At 39.4% G+C, this 22385-nt stretch overlaps 1 protein-coding gene across 4 annotated transcripts in view; it reads left to right on the plus strand.

Annotated features, from left to right (window-relative positions):
• The window catches only part of cntn4 (contactin 4), a 161663-nt gene that overhangs the window by 90529 nt on the left and 48749 nt on the right, over nucleotides 1-22385 (plus strand). For 3 of the 4 annotated variants that reach the window (XM_019267281.2, XM_019267282.2, XM_027277526.1), the window contains exons 6-11: nucleotides 6643-6846; nucleotides 9844-9946; nucleotides 10788-10972; nucleotides 16792-16931; nucleotides 20679-20805; nucleotides 21530-21680. In XM_019267281.2, coding sequence (XP_019122826.1) covers nucleotides 6643-6846; nucleotides 9844-9946; nucleotides 10788-10972; nucleotides 16792-16931; nucleotides 20679-20805; nucleotides 21530-21680 — 910 coding nt within the window. The remainder of the gene's footprint in view (nucleotides 1-6642; nucleotides 6847-9843; nucleotides 9947-10787; nucleotides 10973-16791; nucleotides 16932-20678; nucleotides 20806-21529; nucleotides 21681-22385) is intronic. The other variant, XM_019267283.2, reaches the window with a different exon arrangement.

Below are 22385 nucleotides of genomic sequence, written 5' to 3' on the forward strand. Positions count from 1 at the left end.
TGCATGTTCTTGCTATGTGGGTAAAATGTGTTGCTCTCAGCTATTCCATGAGGTGTTGGGTCTTTTTTGTATCCAGCACTGGGGGCACCACAGTCAGAATTCTTCAAATCCTGCACACAGTGGCTTTGCAATAATCAAAACATGAATTTTGACCAATTTTGACAAGTGTTGAATATTCAAAACACTTATCTGTCAATATAGCAGGAGTTTAACTAACCAGGAACAGTGTGACCAGCATCAACAGAGATCGTACCTGTTCTTGCAGTCAGCAGCAGAGAGAGGCAGGAAGAAGAGCCTGAGTGCATCAGCCGTGACACACCCTACCAGTCCAGATCTGAACACAAAGGCAGAGCGGGGTGCTGCCTCTACGCTGCATTCATACTCTCGCTGTCCAACTGACAGGCCAATGTCAGAGCATGCCACAAATATATGGTAATTACGACCTGCAGTCCAAGGGAGGAGAATGGATTAACTCAACCTGGTTACAACACGAGTCGCGTTTTTTTTTTTTTTTTTTAACTGAGCTGCCTCCAAAATGCATGTTGCTCCCAAATGTGCAGTCCAGTTCCCCTCCCGTCTGTCACTGTGGATCAGAGGCTGTCACTCTCTGTCTTTTTCAAAGCCAAGCACGTTAATGGGCTGCCAGTGTGACCCAGCCGCACTCTTAGTATCACACAATTACTGTGTTTAGTCATAGACCTAACGCTGCTGACCTCTATCTTCTAATGGGGGACGGGGGGACCTTTAAGAGGCACTCAAGACTGAAATCACTTTTGTGCGTCTTCACTAAGAGAAGATTTTCTTTTTATGAAGCGTGTGTGTGTGTGTGTGTGTGTGTGTGTGTGTTATCTCTGTTTTTGCTCCCACCCGAGGCTCTGAGAACACAGAGCATGTGCATCCTGTCCGGTCCTGTAAAGGAAACAGTGGAGCAGAGGTTTCTTGGAGCCTGGAGCACATGTACGAGCGCTGCACTCTAACACAATGTGGGATGACAGTAGTTTAAGTGAGGAGGGGTTTCTTTTTCTGTTTGTTTGTTTCTGTGCAAAGAGGCAGCCTTTCAAAGATGCTGTCTTGCAACAGTGAATGTGTGTAGATTCTAATAGGAACAAATTGTCAGTTTGCTTTCTCAGTCGACTTTTGGACTTTTCTCATGTGGAGTCTGAGCCCACGTTGATTAGCTGCATGAGAACTCCTCTCCATGGCTCCGGAAGTTGTGGTTAACATTACCCAGAATCCCCTACTGCTCATGAATGGATTACAACACCATGGCGCCGGTAATCAGACTGTAACTCTGCCTGAGGAAGGACAAACCGTTTTGTTGTAAATTTGTGCATTTTGCTGCATGTCCACTCCCCATTGAGTTTTAATTGGGTTATTAAAAATGCATATTGTTGTTACAGTGTGCTCTTACATGTATTTTTAATTACAAATGATGAGGCAGCTGATGCTGATATTGCCAAAGCATCCTGATATATATTTTGTATTGACAGATGGCTGCGTTGTTTGTTGGCAAAAAATATATATATTGCTTTGTTGTTCATCCATGTCACAAATATTGTGTGTCCAATATAATATGTGTTGCTTTTAGCAGTAGGGGCAGACCCCCCTCTAGGGATGGTGTCAGTAGCTGGCTTTGTTCTGGGGCTGCAGCAGGAGGAAGAGAAGCAGGCCAGGGCTGGTATTGTGTCAAAATTAATCACATTAAAGAAAGAAAACAAGCATGTTGGCTGACGTCACTGAACTGCCAGTTGCAGTCATTTACTACAGTTGCTATATTATTAGATGTATTTTATTTGTCTACTTCGGATCAGCTGTTAGCAAAAGATTCAGTGCTTGTCTTGACGTCCAGGATTTTATATTTTCAAAGCCGCAGAAACCTCCACATCAAATTAGACTGAAATGTACAGACTACGTCCTGTATACTACCTGTAATGGATGTCTTTATTGGATGAAGTCATCAGATTTATTTTGTTTCACCGTACACAACAACAGTGAGCTAATGGACACATGTACAAATTGATAGTTACACATAGGAATACATACATTCTGAAATTAAAGAGGCACTTTGTCATCACAGAGAGTACTGCCTGTAAAAACATTTATGTGTCCTCTGGAGAAGATTTTTAAAGACTGAATAAATAACCCAGATGATGTCATCGGGGTCAAGCAGCTGGGGTTTGCTATAATGTTTTTAATAGAAGGCCTGTGTTTGGGTTTAATTATTTTTGAAAGATTTGAAATGCTCTCACTGAAATTGAATCTAGAGTTTTAATGGACTGACAGCTGAAAGTCCGGCTACCTCTGCCTTTTCTACTACAGTTTTGCCCATTCCTGTTTCAATCTCACAGCATTCCTGGTCTGTTCCTTTATATACAAAGTCCACCTCAGCTCTTTCAGCATATTGATTCGATTTATGCACCAGCTGACACATATAATGGAGGTTTGTGCTGCTTTTTAGCATTAATGTTGATTGTTTGCTAATTGAGCCTGCTGGCAGTTTGTACGGGTTGACTGAGCTGTTGTAAGTAACCTAGGTCCAGGTTCTTTTCAGTCAATTTTTTTTAACCAACTTTCCGCGCATTCATTTTTATCTCTGTTGAGCGCGATATGTCTGAGTCATCACGTCAGTATGACTGTAAGGCAAGGCAAGGCATTCATTGTGCTTTACAGAGGCAAGGAAAAACACTGGACATTAGGACAAGCAATAGAAATAAAAATAAAAAGAGAAATAAAAAATGAGAAGAAAATGTAATTAAAAACATCAGAATGTCATTTAAAATCATTAAAACAGCAAATTTGAAAACAATTAAAAACATTAAACGAATCACAGGATTATGATTAAAAATTCTTTAAAAGAGCTCAGCCATAAGCACGTGAAAAGAGAAAAGTCTTTAACCTGGATTTAAAAGTGCTAAGAGTTGGGGCTGATTTCAGTCCTGCTGGTAGTGTGTTCCAGTTGTGAGCATGGTGTCAAATGGTGTCGCCATGTAAAACCCTTGTAAAACACAGAAAATATTAATAATTCAATGTCCTAAAAAATCTTTGCCAAAAACACCACACAGCACTTCCAACATGTTCAGAGTATTCACACGTGGATAGGTTTTTAAAATAGGGAATGGGGTTTAAAAAGGGTACCCAGGGTAAGCATTAGAATACCCTTTTAATAAAAGAATTAGAGCATAATAAAAGTAGTGGTAGAAGTGTGTAGTAATTTCAAATATTCCATAGTCAGATATCCATTTTGTTCTTGTCAGTGAGTTATTAAAGAAAGTATGAATGTGAGGTAACACTTCGGCACACATAGCTATATGTGTGTCCGTCCACAGGTGCCCTGAGCTGATAGAGTCTTTCCCTTTCCAGAGTGTCATAAAAGATGATAGACCTACTTGGGGATTACTGCCCACCATCTTTGTCTTAATGCTTCATCTTTACATTATTACAAATCAGCACCGGGCGTGATCTTATCCGCTTAAGGAGACAGGCATGTTTGACTTAAACGTCTTGCACAGTCTTTGAATATTCAAGTGAGGCCTGTCCTTTGAAGCTGCTCCGAGGTCTCCTTTTGTGAGTGAAGCTGCTTTATTCTTTGTGACTTATGCAAAGTGATCTTTTAACCTAGAGGGAAACCACAAAGAAGACTTCAGGGACTTTAGAAATCCTCTCCTATGTGGATCATGTTTTGGAAATAACAATAACTTTTTTTTTTTTTTTTGTGGATAGACCAAAATAGGCCATAGAAGAGTGAAAATGTGTTCTACAAATAGTGCAACAGCAAGATTGTTGTATCTTTCCTTTGAATGTTTTTTTCAGTCTTCAGTCTAAAACTAATGTGCTGCCGTCGTCATAAAACAAATGAGGATGATTTGCTGTTGCCATGGCAGTGATTGTAATGCTGTCTTCCAGGGCAGCTGGATTTCTTCTACATTTTGTCTCCGAGATGTCCTGTTTTTATACCGGGGAGCATTGTGTAACCCATAAAATCAATGCCCTGGATGATTTTGTGAAGACTGTTCGGCCAGCTGTGTGAGATATCTCATTATGTTTCTGCTCTCTGCGGCATTCTGCAGCTCATGTTGTGCCATGTAGTCATATGGGTTTTAAACATAGAACGAGAGCAGGTGCAGCCATAGTCCAAAGGCACTGGAGAGGAAACAAACACAAACAACATGCCTTATCCTGCCTTGAAGTGTCCCTCGTCCCCACGGACGTCTGCTGTGCCATCACTATGTGTTTGACTCCACACGCACACGCAGCCAAACCCTGAGCCTAAGCCCCAAATGCTGCTGATCGGCCGCCTCTGTTGCTTCCCGTAGAGTACAGTAGCTGCTCCTTTCTGCCAGCAGGAGTATAGGATCATGCTGTGATAAATGGCCAAGCAGCACAAGGAGGCGAAGAGGAGGGTTCCTCCAAGACTGTTTTGTTTAATTGCTAGTCCGCTAACAAGTGGTAAGGTTTGATTAAGTGCAGCATGAAAATAGCACACGGCTGTCAGTTAGACTGGCTGCAGAACTACAGAGCAGCCCATAACGTCAACACCATTCAGATGTGTTGACATCAATAATGTGAAGAACTCATCCAGGAGTAGATCTCATATGAATGAGCCATAGAGGACAGATATATTCTGTCCAGTTAATTCAATGCAGCTACTGAAAGATAAATGGAGGCATGAATTATGCAAAATATCATCTGACAAACAGAGTATTTCCCTCACTCCATATATGTGCTGCACCTACTGTATAATTTCTTGAAATTGCAGGACAGCAGGTTGTAAAATGAGGTTAGATTTCATTTCTCAGATGCCATAGCTGCTGTGCAATCACATTTCTGATATCTCTATGAAACCGTGGCAGAGAAGATGTCTGAATCACGGCGTACTGCCGCCAGTGATGTAGCTGCTTTTAACCGTTTTATGTTAATTATAATGTGTCATTAAAACCCCTCATTGTTCACATTTCTTTTCTGCTGAGCATTTGTTTCAATCCAAACACTATTTCACACTACATTGGATTATTGACCAGGTTAATGGAGTCCCATAATTACTTAATTTCATCTACTGTAACAGCAAGTCATTAATTATTATTACAAAGTAATTACATTGTTATTATTAATTTAATAAATCCTCAATATTTTGCCATTGATTTTTTATCATTTCTTCTCTTTCTTGAACCTGATAACCTCATCATCTGTCCTGATTAAGTTACAAAGTGGAGGAGCATGAAAATGCGCAGTTTTCTTTAGTTTCACACCTTTTCTGAGGTCATTCATAGTGCAGTGTAGAAAAACAAACACCCACTGATGTCAGTGGCCACATGAACAGGAACATTAACTCCTTAGCTAAATAGAGCGCATTCACAGAGGTGAGATTGTGGGTGTTTATCAGCATGCTGCTTCATTCTTCGGTGAGTGCATCTCAAGACTTTCAAAAAGTGTGTTCGGCTTATTAAAACACGAGAGCAACACAATTACGTGACACTGGGGGAAAAGCTGACATTTCAACTCCAACACTGTTTTATTGATTTGAGCAGACTGACAGGTACTTGCCAACATGATGCTCCATTTCCTGTTAGTGATCAGGCATCAGTCACCTTTTGGCTCGTTTCTCTAAGACGGTTGAGAGGTCCTTTTAGAAAATGTTCTCGCTCCCTCATACATTTTGCGCCATAACTGTGACTGTATTGTAACAGCACGTCTCCTGTCGAGGTTTTTGACAGTTTGAGACAAAGAAAAATGGGCTTGTTTATTTATTTTATGAAAAGTAGAATTACTGATAGCAAGCAATTTTCTATTAACCAGGGATAAATACTCTGGATTTAAAGTTATTCCACCCTTTTTATAGATCATAGTGTGTCAGGTCTTCATGCATGCTCATAACCGACTATATTAAATGTTTTGCACTTCACGTGGTGGTTTAATTCAAAAAAACAATCAGGAACTAACATTTGATTTATAGCAGATAATTGAGAACCAGCTGATGAATATCGTTTTAATGGACAGATATCTGACTGAAGTTGCTCAATAGAGGATCTGTGAGTCTGTCTACTAACCAACTATATAATGAATTATTAGCTGCTAAATGGCACATAACCAATAACTAATGATCACTTTGTTATTGTGTATATATAGTAGTAACTAACGGTGCACCACACTGAGTTGTTTACTTGCTGTACAGATGGGGAGATACAGCACTTAGAGTAACAGAAGAAAAATTGACTTTTTTATACATTGACTTGAATTATTTGAGGTGTACCATGTGGTTTGTTGTTGTAGTCTTTCTTAGAAAGTGTCTGTGTTGCTGATTCTAGCTGGCTGTGTGAGGAACTGTAATTAGTCTTGACAAAACACACCCCGGTGCCTCCCGAATCCCTAGTTGAGTATGCAGACCTATGCAGACATCTGCATGAAAAATGATCATTTGAAGTGAGTCCAGATAATTACATTTGTTTGTAACCTCTCACAGGTCCTGTCATCAATTTTCACCTTAGCGTGATATGACTTTGCCACCCTCGGGAGGTCTAAAACTTATCATGGACACAAACACCACCAGCACCACAAGCTGAAGTATCTCATTTCCATCTAATGACCGCTTTCCAAAAAAGAGAAAATTTAAAGAAAGAAATCTTGTTTTGTGTTCTTTATCCACAGATCTCGTGTTTTCCTGGATTTTTAACGAGTACCCAACATTTGTGAAGCAGGATACACGCCGCTTCATCTCACAGGAGACAGGAAATCTGTATATCGCCAAAGTGGAGCCCTCAGATGTTGGAAACTACACCTGTGTGGTGACAAACACTGTCACCAAGACCCGAGTCCAGGGTCCACCCACGCCACTAGTGCTCCGCAGTGATGGTGAGCTTTAGTAATTTATTATGCTTATGTATTATTTTTACAGTGTGTTAAATTTTTTATAAGGAAACATGCCACATGCAGTCAAGAAAAAAATCACATACCACAAAGATATAGGGGGTTGTTTATCTGTGTGTTATGCTTTGATAATCATTATATAATGTAGTTTATATGGAAACAAAATCATCTTTCCTGTCCTTCTACTTCCTAATACTTTAATTCGTCCTAAAAAACATAACAATAGTCGATTTGATACAGCAGTGCTGGAGATTTGTTCAGGTCCTAGTCATGAAAATAAACAAAAGAGGAACTCACTTTGTTGGTACATGAAAGTAGGACAAGGAATACAGGGATACAGAATAAAGGAATACAGATGAAGCTCAAAGGTTAATTATCTCTTTCTTTGCTAATTTGAGCATGTCCTTTAACATCTGGATCTGATGCTTTAGGCTGGCCTTATCAAGGCACTCCAGAGGAAAGGTCATTGTCAGCAAGTAATCTAATTGTAGGCTTCTGTCCCAGAAGCATGCTCTTTGCCATATCTAATGTAATGCAGTACAAGAAATATGAAAGTGGGTGTTATTTTTATTAGAAATGTTTTTTTTTCTTTTTTTATGACATTTATGTGGGGTTTTGTCTTCCACTTAATTACAGCTGATCTGCTGCGATAAAAAAACGAGTAGTGAACATGATCTGATCAAATTTGAGAGACTTTAATCTAAAGAAAGAATGAAATTTATTATTAGTCAATTAACTAGAATTATTAGTATTAGTGGCAATTCTTTACTTCAATACTCCTATTTAGCTTTCAAACACTAAGTAAAGTCTTATTGATTAGTTGTTTTTCATTTTTTGGTTTAACAATCATGATTAAAAGATACAAAGAATATAACGTTCTATCACCATTTTTTTACATGATTGCATAAACACACAAGATAAACATTTTTCATAGGAATTCATTAAAGACAATCAAGTATTAAGTCCAATGTATGCGCGTAGGTAAGTTGAATAAATGAAATTAAAAAAAACTCATTTCTTATGACTATATAAACGCCTGAACAAATCTATCTGTGTTAATATTACTTTACTTTGTCACTATTAGCGCATTTATTGGTTGCATTTTAATTACAAAGTAATAATTACTATATTATTGCATTAAGCATTCATTAAATGTTTAATGAGTTATGGCTCAATTTATATTTGCTGACAAATCAATACATCGAGCATTAACTATGTCTGCTTACAAGTACATTAAAGTGTGTGAGTAATAGTTTTTATAATGTTTATAAAATTATCATATAAATTATATATATATATATATATATATATATATTATTACTAGTTATGTTGTTGGTATTAAGTATGTTTTTCTGTTAACATAAAACACATAAAACATAAAATATTGTGCTAATAATGTAATAATAATAAGTGCTGTTGCGTAACTCTGCTGTAGTAATAACAATATTTTTAAATGAATGAATGAATGAATGAATGAATTAATTAATTAAATAATTAAATAAGTAAACCCGTTTTGGTAGCTGCCATTCTTTAAATTAGTATAGTATTAATTATAGCAAAGTATCTGACATAAGATAAACATTAACAAAATATTGTAGTGATTCCAAATCTGGTTTAAAGAAGCAAAAATCAGCTAATTGGGTTGTCATTGTTCTTTAAGCATTTAATAGTCATCCTATATGTAATTTAAATGAAGACTAAATGGTCATTTGGGAGTATTCTGTGGAAATACATTTTTAAATGTCTTACTTTTAGTTGGATGCGAGACAGAATTGCGAATAGCTTGTGTGATTTGAGCGATGTTTTTTTCAAGCAATTTCCAAGCCCTGCATCCTTCCATTCTTCTCTCATTAGGCCTTTATTTCACCGAGGCGGCGGGTATAGCAGCCAAACATCAGCCCTACCTCACAGTCACAGGGGTGTGGGTATAGGTGCAGGCAGGCGCATTGAACAGGTGTCCCCTACAAAAGGTTATGGTATGAGACAATTACCCGTCCACTTCCACCTGTCTGCTTAAAATGGGTGATAGTGCTGTGGTTACATTCCAGTATGAGACAGTTGTGATAAGGATCTGAATTAGCTTTCACAGTCACTCAGGGAGCCATCCTGATAACACATGCCTCACCAAATCAACGAGATGAAATTGGCCTGTTTCCTCCATCTCTAGAGCTATTTGTGCAACACAGCCCTGAATTACAGCAGTGGGGAAAACCTATTGTTACACCGGTGGATGAGAGGTGCTTAAAATACCATGTTGTGCACTCAGAATTGGCACAGCTGGGAGAAATGAAAGCACACCCAATCACAAACTCGTTAATATAATTTACCTTAGTGTCATTTAAGGGAAAGAAAAAAAAATGCTTTTCCAACGATCCGGTCTCAATTCATGAATAAGTCTCTCCCAAAGCTAGAACACCAAAGAACCCACATTCTCGTTTGCTGCTTTATCCAGAGATTTTTAGCATGCACAGCAGCAATATTATAATCCACAGGAGCTGCTTCACCGACAGTGAATGGGATGCTTTGTAGACACAGTAGCGCTACCCAGGGGGATTTTATGGGCCCATTTTCTGGTTCATAGCTGTTAGCACTACAACAAGATGAAACTCATCTGGATGTAAAAGCTCAAACCGTCTATGAATTCTCAAAGTTGTCGGTGTGTTCCATGTCCACTGGAAATCGATGTTTTGGCTTTTCTTCCTTTTTCCCTCATTCTTTCCGATGAGAGAACATGCGACAGCGCTGAGAGTGGAGAGACTTTCTGCCGCTCAGATCGCACAGCATTGGAAGTGGAGAAAACGTTTCAGCTCCACTTGAAAAAAAGATTTTCAGTAACTGTAGCAACAGCCGAAGCCACAACTTGGGGCCTTTATTTAGATTTTCTTTTTCGCCTGAGTTGTTTATCTTGAGTTACGATTTAAAAATGCAGCTTTATTCTGACTCTGTTTTGTGCACTGGGACTCATTTGCATTTCTCTTACAGGTGTGATGGGTGAATATGAGCCAAAGATTGAAGTTCAGTTTCCAGAGGTTGTTCATGTTGCCAAAGCATCCACTGTAAAGCTGGAATGCTTCGCTCTGGGAAAGTAAGCACACTTTTTTCGTCAGGCTCAGCATGCTCACTAGCATATAAACGTAGAAAAAAATATTACCAGAAGAGTGCTGGGATATATATTTTTTTGTGTTTCACCACTTTGCTGCAATCCTCATGTGTTTCAAACTCGGATGCACATCTAAGAAATGAGAGGGCGCATGTTGTGGTATAAAAATCTTCAGATATCAAGTTTTGTTGCACAATGCACTGAAGCCCAGAGTACAGAGCCACGCAATATGCAGAAAGTTAGGTTACTGAACAGTTGAGTTCTATGGAGGACTTTTAGCGTTATACATTCAACAGAGAACAAAACTCTTTAATTATACACCACATAGGCCTCTTAAACCTTCCTTATAATTATGATGGTGAAAATGGAATAGGTCAGTTTATGGTGTAAAACCGCTGAATTTGATCCTGGAAAGACCAAACTTAAGCTCTGCTGCAAATGTTGTGCCATTAAGCCTGCACTTGGATTAAGAATTAAGGACTTTAATCAACTTAATCAATTATTTAAGGTCCTTTTGATCACCCTGTTCCTAATCTTCCTAATTAAGGGAAAATCTGAGACGGTAAATCCAAATATTTAAGTGACTTTGAGCTTATATTAGGTTGTATGTGTACAGATAATGGGAAAGTTGGGGCATTTGAAGTTTTTTTAAGGGACATTTGCCTGCTTGTAATCTTTAATCTCACTAGTGCATGCTCTCAGTACTTAAATGATTTGTCTGTAAAACAATAACCAATATAAGACTAAAGTCTTAAAAGTATATTCAGTGTTGAATTTAAAAAATTTTGCTGCCACTTCAGAAGCCTCTCTGCATGTCTTCTCACAGTCCAGTCCCGTCCATAAACTGGAGGAGAGTGGATGGTGTACCCTTCCCCAGAAAAGTGGACATGAGGAAAGCCAGCGGCGTCTTGGAAATCCCATATTTCCAGCAGGAGGATGCTGGCACATACGAGTGTGTGGCCGAGAACTCCAGGGGAATGAACACAGTGAAAGGAAAGCTCTCTTTCTACGGTAGGTGATTCTGACAGCCATGAATATTTGACCAGCGTGCACCACATCTGTCAGACCTGCTCAGACTGAGAGGCAGCAAAAGCAGACACAACTGGTCCTATGAAGCAGTCAGCGGCAATCAGCAGGGGCTCATGTGGCGAACATGAGGAGGGAGGCTCGCTTTAACGGCACATCAAAATGATTAAAGGCTGTCAGCCATGATGCCTCTAATATTTTGATCCAGATTAAAGGAGTGATGCGGATGAGGCTGAGCCCTTGGATATGACCTTGTTGGTGAGCCTTATATTGGGTTCCACCAGATGGCATCATGATTGACATCCAACTTGACTGGAGATCAAAGTCGTTAAATGTACTATACATAGACCAGTGGCACATATGTCAGGGACATAATCTGCACTGCAGCATCTGGATCCATGGGAAGGGGGTTAGTAGACTCAGTCATTGTCACAGAGTCACACCTACTGAGTTGAGATACTAGAAGACATACTGCCACTTCATTCAAATATGCACCATCAGTGAAATCATCTGCTGTTGTTACACACTTAAACATTTTTCCAAAGAAATCTTTTTGATGAAAACCCTCATTTCTATTTGACAGTACTGCTTTTCTAACTTGGGTAATCTATTTAGATGCATCTATATATTATGAATAAACATCTTAGAGTTAATCAGTGTAAATATTAGTGTGGATTGACTTAAAACCAACAGTAAAAAACATGTTGACATCTGTGTATAGCGTGACATTCATATTAGGGCTGCAATTATGGTTATTTTCATTATTGATTATTCTGTCGATCATTTCCTCAGTTTATCGATTGGTTGTACGGTCCATAAAATGTCGGAAAGCCAAAGGTGTTGTTATCAAATGTCTTTTGTTTTGTCCACAACCCAAGATATGTGTTGGACTGATTAACTTAATAATCCTTAACTGATTGACTAATCGTTGCAGCTCTGGTTCATACCGGTTCATGTACCAGTTGGTGGTCAGTCAGTCATTAGTGCTACGCTGTAGGAGTTTGATATTTGATATGGTTCAACAGTTATGACTTTTGATATAGATTATTGTGTCTATCCTCAGTTCAAGTTGTGCAATTGCGTTGTTACTAAAAGACAGCTCACTAAGACTACACTGTCCAGACTTCAGGGGGTCCCTCTTCCTGTTTTTTCACAGTCACATGGCTGACTCCATGGAAAATAATCCTGTATTGCACACAGCTCTCATCAGTCATTCTTTTCTTGTGGGCATCATGTAGAACGCTGCACAGTTGGACGAACTGGCTACGAGATGTCCAGCTAAATTTGTCTCTTTTTTGCACACATACAGTATATAAAGCAGTAGTCATGTGTTCCATTCAAACGGCTTGCTTACCTTAAAATCTAATAATAAGAGAAACCTGACAAATCTGTGCTTCATATGTATATTGCTGGTGCCACTGGTGGTACGTGACCTTTCTCTAGGGGTAATTGGAGGAATCAAATGCAACCTTTTGAATGAAATTGAAGCATGAAATCACTGGAACGTGATTTAAAATACGTTTTGCATTTCTTACAATATTTAGTTTTATCCTGATTTATAGTCATGTTCATGCGCATAGCAACGATGGTGCATCCATCCATGATTTGTTCAAATGGGATGGCAGCAATATAGTAAGTGAAGTAAAGGAAATACTAAGATCAGATTAATGGTCAAAATGCTGCAGATGTGGCTCCAAATGGAAAATATCAGCAAGAGAAGTGTGGATCAAGGATACACCCTTTTCCACCAGATTAGCTTGGTTCTGGTGTCATTGAGGATTCAGCAGTGAACAATAAATAATCTTCATATTCGGAATAGGCCTGTATGATTTCATTTGGTTACATTTATTTTTTATGTACTAACTGCAAACAACATACCATAAGCATTAGTACATAGTGGAAGCAGTTAGTGAAGTATTGAATTTAGACACAGACTGGTGTGTCAGTAAGTATTTGAAGCCAGAACTGATTTTGCTCTTTGGTAAATTAAGCAGTTGTATTAATAAGTGCAGCATAAAATTCATAATTTTTGTGACTTATCAACAATGAAACAGAAAGTAAATCATTTAGAGAGGAAGACGCTCATATTGTGAATCCACTGAGTCTATCCACACTGTGAATATAATTAAAGTTAGCAAACCTTACAAGTTTAAATCAGCTGAAGCTGTTTAGCCAGCCTGCCAACTTCCCATAATCATAAATGGCATGAATGGTCATAACAGGATGGATAAAATGTCTCCATTCCATCTATATTTTCATTACATTTTTCTGCTCAGGTTTGCCAGGCTGTTAACTTGCTCTTGGAACAATCTATAGATTTTCCTCCCACCTCAGTCACTATCTGTTTTCTTCCTTCTGATTTTCTCCCCTGTAAGTCATGCTGTGTCAGCTGTCAAAAATAACTCATTTGGGGCATTAAACAATTTGCCATTATTTACAATAGCCCTGGAAGCTCTTATCCTCATTTACCATAACAACCCGGGAGCACGCTGAGATCCACCAAGGCTTGATTTGTCCTTTTGAGCTGTGTCTCCTCTCTCATTTTTGATGTGTTTTGTCAGTCTCTTTTTCTATCTCTATCTCTCTCCTGCTGTCTGCAGGCAGGTGATAAAAATCAGTAATCTTATTTTGAACTCCTTTTGAATTAAGCCTTTGAGACATTCGTCAGCAGTGTAAGCCAATGGGGGAATCGATAAGGTTACCTCTTCTACAGTACATCCAAGCAAGCTGCAGTGGAAAGAGAGCTGCGCTTTATGTCAGACGGGAAGAAATGAAGGTGTTACTTTATTCTGCCACTCTGGTCAACATACATTCTCACTCTTTTAATGTCACCGCACAAACACTGTGTTTTAAATCTTACTAATACAGCAGCAGTGATGTGTTGAGTTGTTTTTGATTGCCCTGGATATGTACTTATTTTCCATTTCTTCATTTTGCCTTGATGAACTGAGTGAGACGGGAATCCATTAACAGCACTGAGCCTTTATAGAATCACATTGTTTGGTTTTAAGCTCGAGGTGAAATTTAAATGGATTATTTCTCTTTAGTTTGGGTGCATTTAAACTTCATAATTCTGCATTGGAAGCAGTTTTTAACTACTATTCAAGCTCAAAGAGAAAAAAACAAAAGACAGAGGTTGCTTTTGTTGAATCTCCATCTCTGAAAGAAAAGACTTGGAAAAGAAATGGGTGCTCGCTCGCTCGTTGATGTTGATATTACTCAGAAGGAAAGTAAATGCAAGGCTCTGACAGGTTAGTTTGGCCCCGTTGTATTCACGTTTGTGTTTCTGGAGACTTACCGCTGCATTATCTCATAGTGATTTATCTGATAAGACAAATTCCCATCTCTCTTCTGCTTTGGCCACTTGACGTTTGTTCTGATTGTATGCGCACTTGGCCCGGCGAGGGCAGAGATGGGCTGCCTGCTTTCATTTGGTAAGCGTTGACTGAGAGTCGATACCTTCGCAGCGGGTGAGGGATAGAGTGAGGGACCCTGACGGTGAGGAGGAGGGGGGAGGACAACAACAACAATGCAGTCCTGGAAGGGGCAGTGGGTGGGGCAGCGAAGGCCCTCCATCTGATGGAAGATTGCGGTAGCGTGAATGGATGAGATCCTAAATGAGTGGTGATGGTGGAGTCTTATAACTTTCTACCATCTATCCTAGTGAGTTCTAAAGGCACATTCAGGTATACTGGATAGTAATAAATAAATAATATCAAAGTGAATAGACTAGAGATATCACTTTGAAACATGTTTGTAAAGCCGGACAACTACAGTAAAGAGAAGGTTGGTATAGATGTCATATCACATAGGAGTATAAAGGCTCCTTTTCTGCAGCAGGATAAATAGCAGCTTTTAGTCAAAGGCAATTGGAACCTTTTTTTTGTACTGTTTGCACGGATGGCAACAGCTCAGCCTCCACACAACTTAAATGTTAATGACCTCAGCCAACCTTGTGCCGCAGCCTCGGCTGCCAAAGGGATCTTCGAGACCTATAGTACAACAACTATAGAAATATCTCTTTGATACCGGACTGGTTTTTGATGTTGAAACTGTGCAGCACATGACCACACAGTACCCCCTCTGGTCTCCACATCCACCTCTTTTTATCTTGTCTGTTTTTTTTTCCCGGACACCCACACACAGCTCACACATGCTGAAGCTGTAACGTACAAATATATTGTGTGGATACATTTGCTCTTCTGTGTCCTGCTTTACTCAAAGGCAAATACTGTATAGCAGAAGCCAATTAGAGCAAGACTTGTAGTGGTGCTGAAAAGCCTCCACAAAGGTCAGTCCTTGAGAGTGGCATTAGGCGAGGTCTGCGGAATGGAAAAGTGCGGTCAGCCATTACTCTTGTCCCGCCACTGGCCTTGTGTGATATAGAATGATAGTAGCTTGACCTACACATCATCCAGAATGTGCAGAGCATTACACAGAGAGCTTTACACATCTAGTTTTATGTACCACTCTTTTTAGCTTAATCATTAACTAGCCTTGAGTTACTTGCATGACACAGCAAGAATCAATTGTCCTCTTGTATAATTATACCATCATTTACTTAGATTGTATTGAATGGAGGGTTTTTAATGGCACCAGTAGCCACCCTAATGTATATGGATCTGGTTGTCATCACTTTTGTTCCACTAGAAGCACACCAAGAAACTGAAAGAAACCTTAAAAGGAGAACATCAGTGACTTCAACTAACAGCAATAAATTTGGGATTCGAAGTCGTGTCACTAAGATTCAATACAGAGACTGAAAACTGCTCGCCCTCCTGATTTACTGGTCTTTTAATACACGGACTAACATGAGAAATTAACCAGATCATGAGTTAATGTCATACATTTTAAATTACAGAAATTTAATTAATCACAGAAAATCAGTAAAAATCTTCAGTTCCACATGAATACAAATACAAATTTATCGTAAAAGTAAAAAAAAAAAAAAAAACTTTGTAATTTGCAAAGGATTTTGTTTTTTTGAAGCGTTTCAACACAATAAAATCAGAGATTCATCAACACAAAAGCTATTTCCTGCATTTATGTACATATACTTCCATTATATATAACTGCTCATCCTTTGGAGGGCCGTGGGGGTCTGGAGTTGATCTCAGTTGCCATTGGGGAATCTAGCAAAAAGCAATACACAAACTTTGTGAATGTGCTTTCCATAAAAATGGCATTATACATGCACTGTATATTGCTGAATTAATGTTTCCTTGAGAGAGACCTGATATTTCATATTCAGATAACGATTAGAATTCCCTGCAACTAGGGCTCTCTGCATTGTCTTTGACTCATGTTGAATTCTAGTATCTTATAGAAGAAGAAAAAAAAACATATATTTTTCATCTGAAAGACATGACGTTTTGTCAGCCCAGAGTACTGCCTGCAGTCTTCCTCTAAGCCTGCATACGGCCCAAAAAAACTGACAGAAATAAGTGGAGCCTGTATGTAGCCTGACAGGTGAAACCCAGGGTAAAAAATGTACACTGCGCTGTCACTACATCTTATGGAGTTTAATTGCTGTGTCCACATGATAGTAATTAAAGACGACTTAGATAAGCATATAAATGTCGTTCCCAACTTCTCTCCTCTTTGATCCGGATTATAGCAGATGGGCACTCGATGTTTACAGCGTTTTTAGTAACTAACAGTTACTAACAGTGAAACTATCATTATTCAATCTCCATGGAAATTACGCCCTTGCTAATTTGTCAGTTCCTTACTGATACCTCATTTTGTCTGAACATTTCAAAGTCGATAACTTCAGGTCACTCTCGCATTTTCAATGTTTCCAGCCCCTCCTCAGCTCATCGAGAAACCCCAAGATGTCCAGAAGCTCATCGATGACTCGCTGGTGTGGGAGTGCAAAGCCACAGGGAAGCCGAAACCGTCTTACAGGTGGATGAAAAATGGAGAGAACCTGGAGTCTGCAGAGGTGAGATCTGCCGGGCGCGAGCGTGTCTTTAGAATTGAAGATAAAATTCTGCTTCCAAGGCTAAGACTTGCGGCAGCAGCTCTGGCACAGATGTTCCCCGCATACTGTGAGCTGCTGAACGAGGAATGTGAGCGACCATGTACTCTGTATTTTCAAAGCTTTGTTGTGCTGTTTGTACAAGCTTTACTGACTAATTACCATGCATTATTGTCTTCTTCATTACAACACAGAGCCTCCTGCGCAGCAATACGTTATGTTATTCATTTCTGCAAAACACAATTTATTTCAGAGGAATTAGACTGTCTACTGTTCTTTTCTTTGCTGGGAGACTGAACTGTATACAGGCCAAGTATTTCATGCTTGTCTGGAAAGCACAGTGATGTAAGAGCTGCTCTAATCTTCTGCTGAATCTCTCTTCACGTAGTGCAGTTATTAATCCTGTACCACCAATGACAAAAAATAAGATTCTCTATATAAACACTGTATATCCTACTGTCATTTGAGCCGCCTGCTCTGTCTGAATTCTACATGCAAAGAGGAGAAATGAGCCTGTTGAGCTTCAACCATCCTTGTACACCTTTACTTTAACTGAGATCTGTTGTTGACATTTGCAAAAATATGATTTAATATTCCTGGAATATTATATCAGATCCTTTAGCCAGGTTGTTTGGAAAAGATTGATAGGACACTCGAGCACAGCTTGCACCTGATAAATAAACAGGCATTATGTTAATTTACTTCATTATGCAAAAAAGGCGACAAACACACCAGAGGATATCGATCAGTACTTGAATGTTATACATGTCGCTGGAATGAACCCAGTCTGTCGTTCTATTACTAGAGGCGACACTCTGCACAGCAAAGCCTCTTTCTCATAAAAAACAGATTTGGCTCGCTATCAGGGAAGAATAATCAACAATCTGTTTAGCCAATGGCTAACATTTTTATCAAATCCCTTTATAAGGTAAACAACTCTCTTGTGTTTGTTTGTTAGAAAACAAGACAGTCCATCTGTTTTTGAGTGTGAAACAAATCACTTTTTTTGTTTCTCTTATTAGGCAGCTTCTTAAAAATAGTAAACACTGAGCATACTGTATCATCAGATTTTTTTTTTCTTTTGTTAATATGACTTTTCATCCACCCCCACTGCTGAAGTGAATACATTTAAATGAAAGCACAATTATGTTTTAGTTTTTTTTTAAATAAATATAATTGAAAACACAATACACCACCATCTGGATTCAAAGCAATGATTAAAGGTTACAGTGTCTATATGGATTTTTTTTTTGTATTTCTCCTTAATATAGACATAATGAATGGATATATTCCAAACGCATTGGTGAATGGATTAATCAGCAAAGGTGTTACATTGTTTGAAATGCCACCATTAACCACATTGGCTTAATGAGTGGGAGAGGGAAAGGTCAATGATGTAAGGAGCAGTGGGGAGAGGATGCACCATTTGTTGTTATTTATTACAGCCAATCAATTGAGACCTTTCTGACTGTTGTCAGGAACTTATTTCTGGTGACAGTTGTTTTTACTTTGAGCAACAGAAATAGAGCGATCAATATGTAAACATGATAAAACATAAGTTACGGGTCATGTTGGGGAAACTCACTGCACCGTATGGTAGATTTCTAAGAGGTCATAACTGAGTATATGTGCATTCAATTATTCAATGTCAGTCATTTAAAATATTTAAGGACCTCATACTATTTCTAGTGTTTCGCTCTAATAATAGGACCTCTCAAACTGGGTCCACAAGTAACGGCCTCTTTCTTGGACATACAGTTAACGCATGCCGCTTGCTGTGTTCTACCTGTGTGACTGCTTCAGGTGCAGCCTTTACAGATCATGAGCCTGGTGTTTAAGGTGATGCAAAACCATGCATTGTATATCAAAACCATGATGGTTTATTGGAGTATACTGTATAAGTCCTTATTGGACTACACTCTGCTGCTTTTTTTGACAATGGCTGCAGGATTAAGTGGCTGTTCGTTTAGAAGAGTGTTGGACCACCATACAGATGGTGCACACTTCAACTGAGATTATTATTTCTAGTCAAAGCCTTTGAATTTCAGGAATAGGTGATAATGCAGCCCACTACATCCTGATTATTATTAGGACAGAAAAATATTTCTTTTCTTTTATTGCCGCCTTCTCTGTTCCTTCAAGCTCAAGTGGAGCAAACAGGCTGAGCTCAGAGCTTTTGTTATTGCACTTGTAAAGCCACTGTTGAGTTCATGTCTACTTGTAGTTCTTTCTTTCTTTGGCATGTACATTAAGATTAATCCAATATCTGTGAATAGAATTAGAAGATTTCTTTCACATTTCTACTCTGGTGAGCACTAATAATTGATGTAGTGGGGTTTTCCTTTTATTGTTCACGAGATCAAACAGCCCAAAATAAGATTCAAGTCACTGTATTTGTTGCCTTTTGTTTCTGTTACATTTGAACAAGAGAAAAAGAAAATTATTATTTTCCACCTTGTCCTTAAATTCAAGTGGATTAATATTGCTTTGATGACATGACTATAGCTTGTTTATATGTAAATTTGCATCATTCTCACGGCGGCTTCCAATCAAAGGCGTTCCTTCACACCATATATTCTTTTACATGTTTCCACAACTTTATATCAAATGAATCAGCCCAGCGTTGTAGGCAAATGACATTGCCAATCATTTTCCTTCAGCATAAGGCGTACAGATGGTCCCCCCAGGTCCCTGCATGAAAAACTGCTGATTTGAGAGGAACGTCATGCTTAATTAATAGCAGGCGTAAACGGGAGTGCTTTCCATGCACAGACTGATATACGCCACCATTTGCCTCCCTTGCCAGCAGGGATATTCGCCCCTGCACATCCAGAGTCGCAAAGCGTTATGGAAATTCAGGCACGACCTGCTCAAACACAGGATTAGTTTGTGATCTTTCAGTAAGGACAGTCTCTCTTTTCATGTGACAGTACCTTAATCCCCCGCGACTGGAGTTCAGGCCGCTCAGACACCCCCTATGGAAATGGGCTCTAATGATATCATGGGCGAGCCTGAGGAAAACACAGGAGATGAAGGGCACGAGGAGGCAGAACCTGACACAGATGCATAGAGATGTATGAAAACTGCTCAAGGATTTAATACTGTAGTCAAGGAGTTGAGTGAGAACTCAAGTTCAAAGAGATAAAGCATATCGAGGATTAAATTTCCAACAGATGCACTGATCCAACTGAGTTTTTAGCCCATCAGGCCCAGCCGTCCTTAAGTAGATCTTAATTTGACGGCTCAGTGACGAGCAAGGGTTTCTCCTGCAGGAATGTGAAAACGATGTAGTCCGAACAGATGAAGAGGAGGTGCAGCTTGACCATGTAAACAGCACTTAGTATGTATGTGGCAAACCTATCAGAAAAGCAATTTTCACAATGCATTATACCTCAGATGTTACGATATTCCTTCCCTTCTTATCCCCTCCTCCTGCTGAAGGGGAAACAGGCCCTGTGGTGCAGTCGGAGATATAAATAGGGCATGGTTTTATTTCACTCTCATAAACATGCAGATTGATTAGGGTCATTTTCTGCTAGCCTGCCTCCATCCACCCAAGCCTTTCCCTCCATTAGTGATGAAAACCTAGATTTATTGCCACGTCTGTCACATCCAGACCATAATTCACTGGGCCACTGGCTGGCTGTTTTTATGTAGATGAGCAGTGGGAATACGACATATTAAAGGCATGTGTCTCTATGTCCATTGGAGCGCGTACAGGTTGCCAACGGAGCGTTGTCAATCAGCCGCCTGACCCTGTCCGATACCGGAATGTATCAGTGTGTGGCTGGGAATAAGCACGGCGAGGTCTACTCCAATGCAGAGCTCCGAGTTATAGGTAAGACACTATGTGTGTGTGTGTGTAAACTCAACGCATGCGTGCATACAGTATATCCGTTGGCATGGAGACCATATTTGTTCTCAAGTTTCCCCTCTGCTCAATTCCACCGGATGACCTCCGCCCTCTCTCTTATTGGCCACTAATTGAAAAGCATTAATTATAAGATGGATGCGTCTGGCTGACAGTGATGTATGCCAGAGCTGCTGTGTTCACCAGCCTCGCCCATCTGCCCTGTCAAACTTGTCACTCTCCGTTCTGGGCTGGCAGCAGCTCTCATTCACTATTCATCCTCCAACATGTCTCATCTTGATCATGTTGCTGATAGGAATCGGGTTCAACACAGGCAAGTGCACCGGTCAAACTCAAGGCGAGGATTCAAGAACAAAGAATCTCAGTTTCGGAGAGTTGCGCACCGTCTAAAATGGCACATATAATAATCTGGGGATGTTATTATGTGGGATTGAGCAAGATATTTCTGTCTTTACCGAGGAATAATAATAAAGTTACATCAACTGCAACATTAATTGTGGGCATTAATATTTAGCCTTCAGATTGCTAATTATTCAGAATTTAAAAAACCTAATGTCTTTGAGCATTTATAAACCCATTTTACAAAATCAGACGTAACTGTAATATCAGATAAATAATCAGAGATCATTTGGAGCAGAGGAGATGTGAGGCGTTTGCAGACACTGCCTTTAACATGCTGTTCTTGTCTCAGCTGTTGCCCCAGATTTCTCTCACAACCAACTGAGGAGCCAGACGCTGGTGAAGGTAGGAGGAGACGCGCTCATCGAGTGCAGGCCCAAGATGTCTCCTTGGGGTGCAGTCTCTTGGCGGAAGGGCAGCGAACCACTCCGAGAAAGTAACAGGTAATGCAACATTTACAAGTTCTGTTGTTTGTTCTGCTTTTACCCCACCGTGAGGACAGCCTGGGCTTCTCACTTCTCGTGCTTTCATTATTTTTAGTCGGGTACGCATCCCTTGAGGCCGCATTCATGCGTATTAATACAGACAGATCTTTTACTAAACAGCACTCGCTGCTTTGCAGATGTAACATCTTGTTCACATTTGAATATGTAACATTCAGTTAAAGTCATCTCCAATGTGGTTCTGGTTGTAATCTTGGACGAGAGTCACATTCTCAGTGCCCTCCCTTCACCAAGAGAACTTCTAAGCATTGAAACCTACATTCTGAAAGGAAGGTACATTTATTTTTAAGCAGGTATCTTAAACAGGTGAACATCTACATAATCAATGAAATGTAATAATTCATTATTATTCCACAGTGAAATATTATGTTCACTGCAATATCACTGATATCACTTGCTTTATATGCAGCACAGTAGTGGTGATAAAAAATAAAATAAAAATAAAAGGGCTTTGGCAAAAAAATGTTGTAACAGCATCCAGCAAGTTGTTGTACTGGCCAAACAAATACCATACGTGAACATGACGTTATGATTTCTTTACAACGTGAATGCTGATTTCTGCTGTTTACCTCACAAAAGATAAAACCATCCAGGTTCAGTGTTTGATTGTCGTTAAACAGCAAGTATACACCAAAGCAGCACCAC

This window comes from Larimichthys crocea, chromosome I (assembly GCF_000972845.2).
Source record: "Larimichthys crocea isolate SSNF chromosome I, L_crocea_2.0, whole genome shotgun sequence".
Classification (NCBI taxonomy): domain Eukaryota; kingdom Metazoa; phylum Chordata; class Actinopteri; family Sciaenidae; genus Larimichthys; species Larimichthys crocea.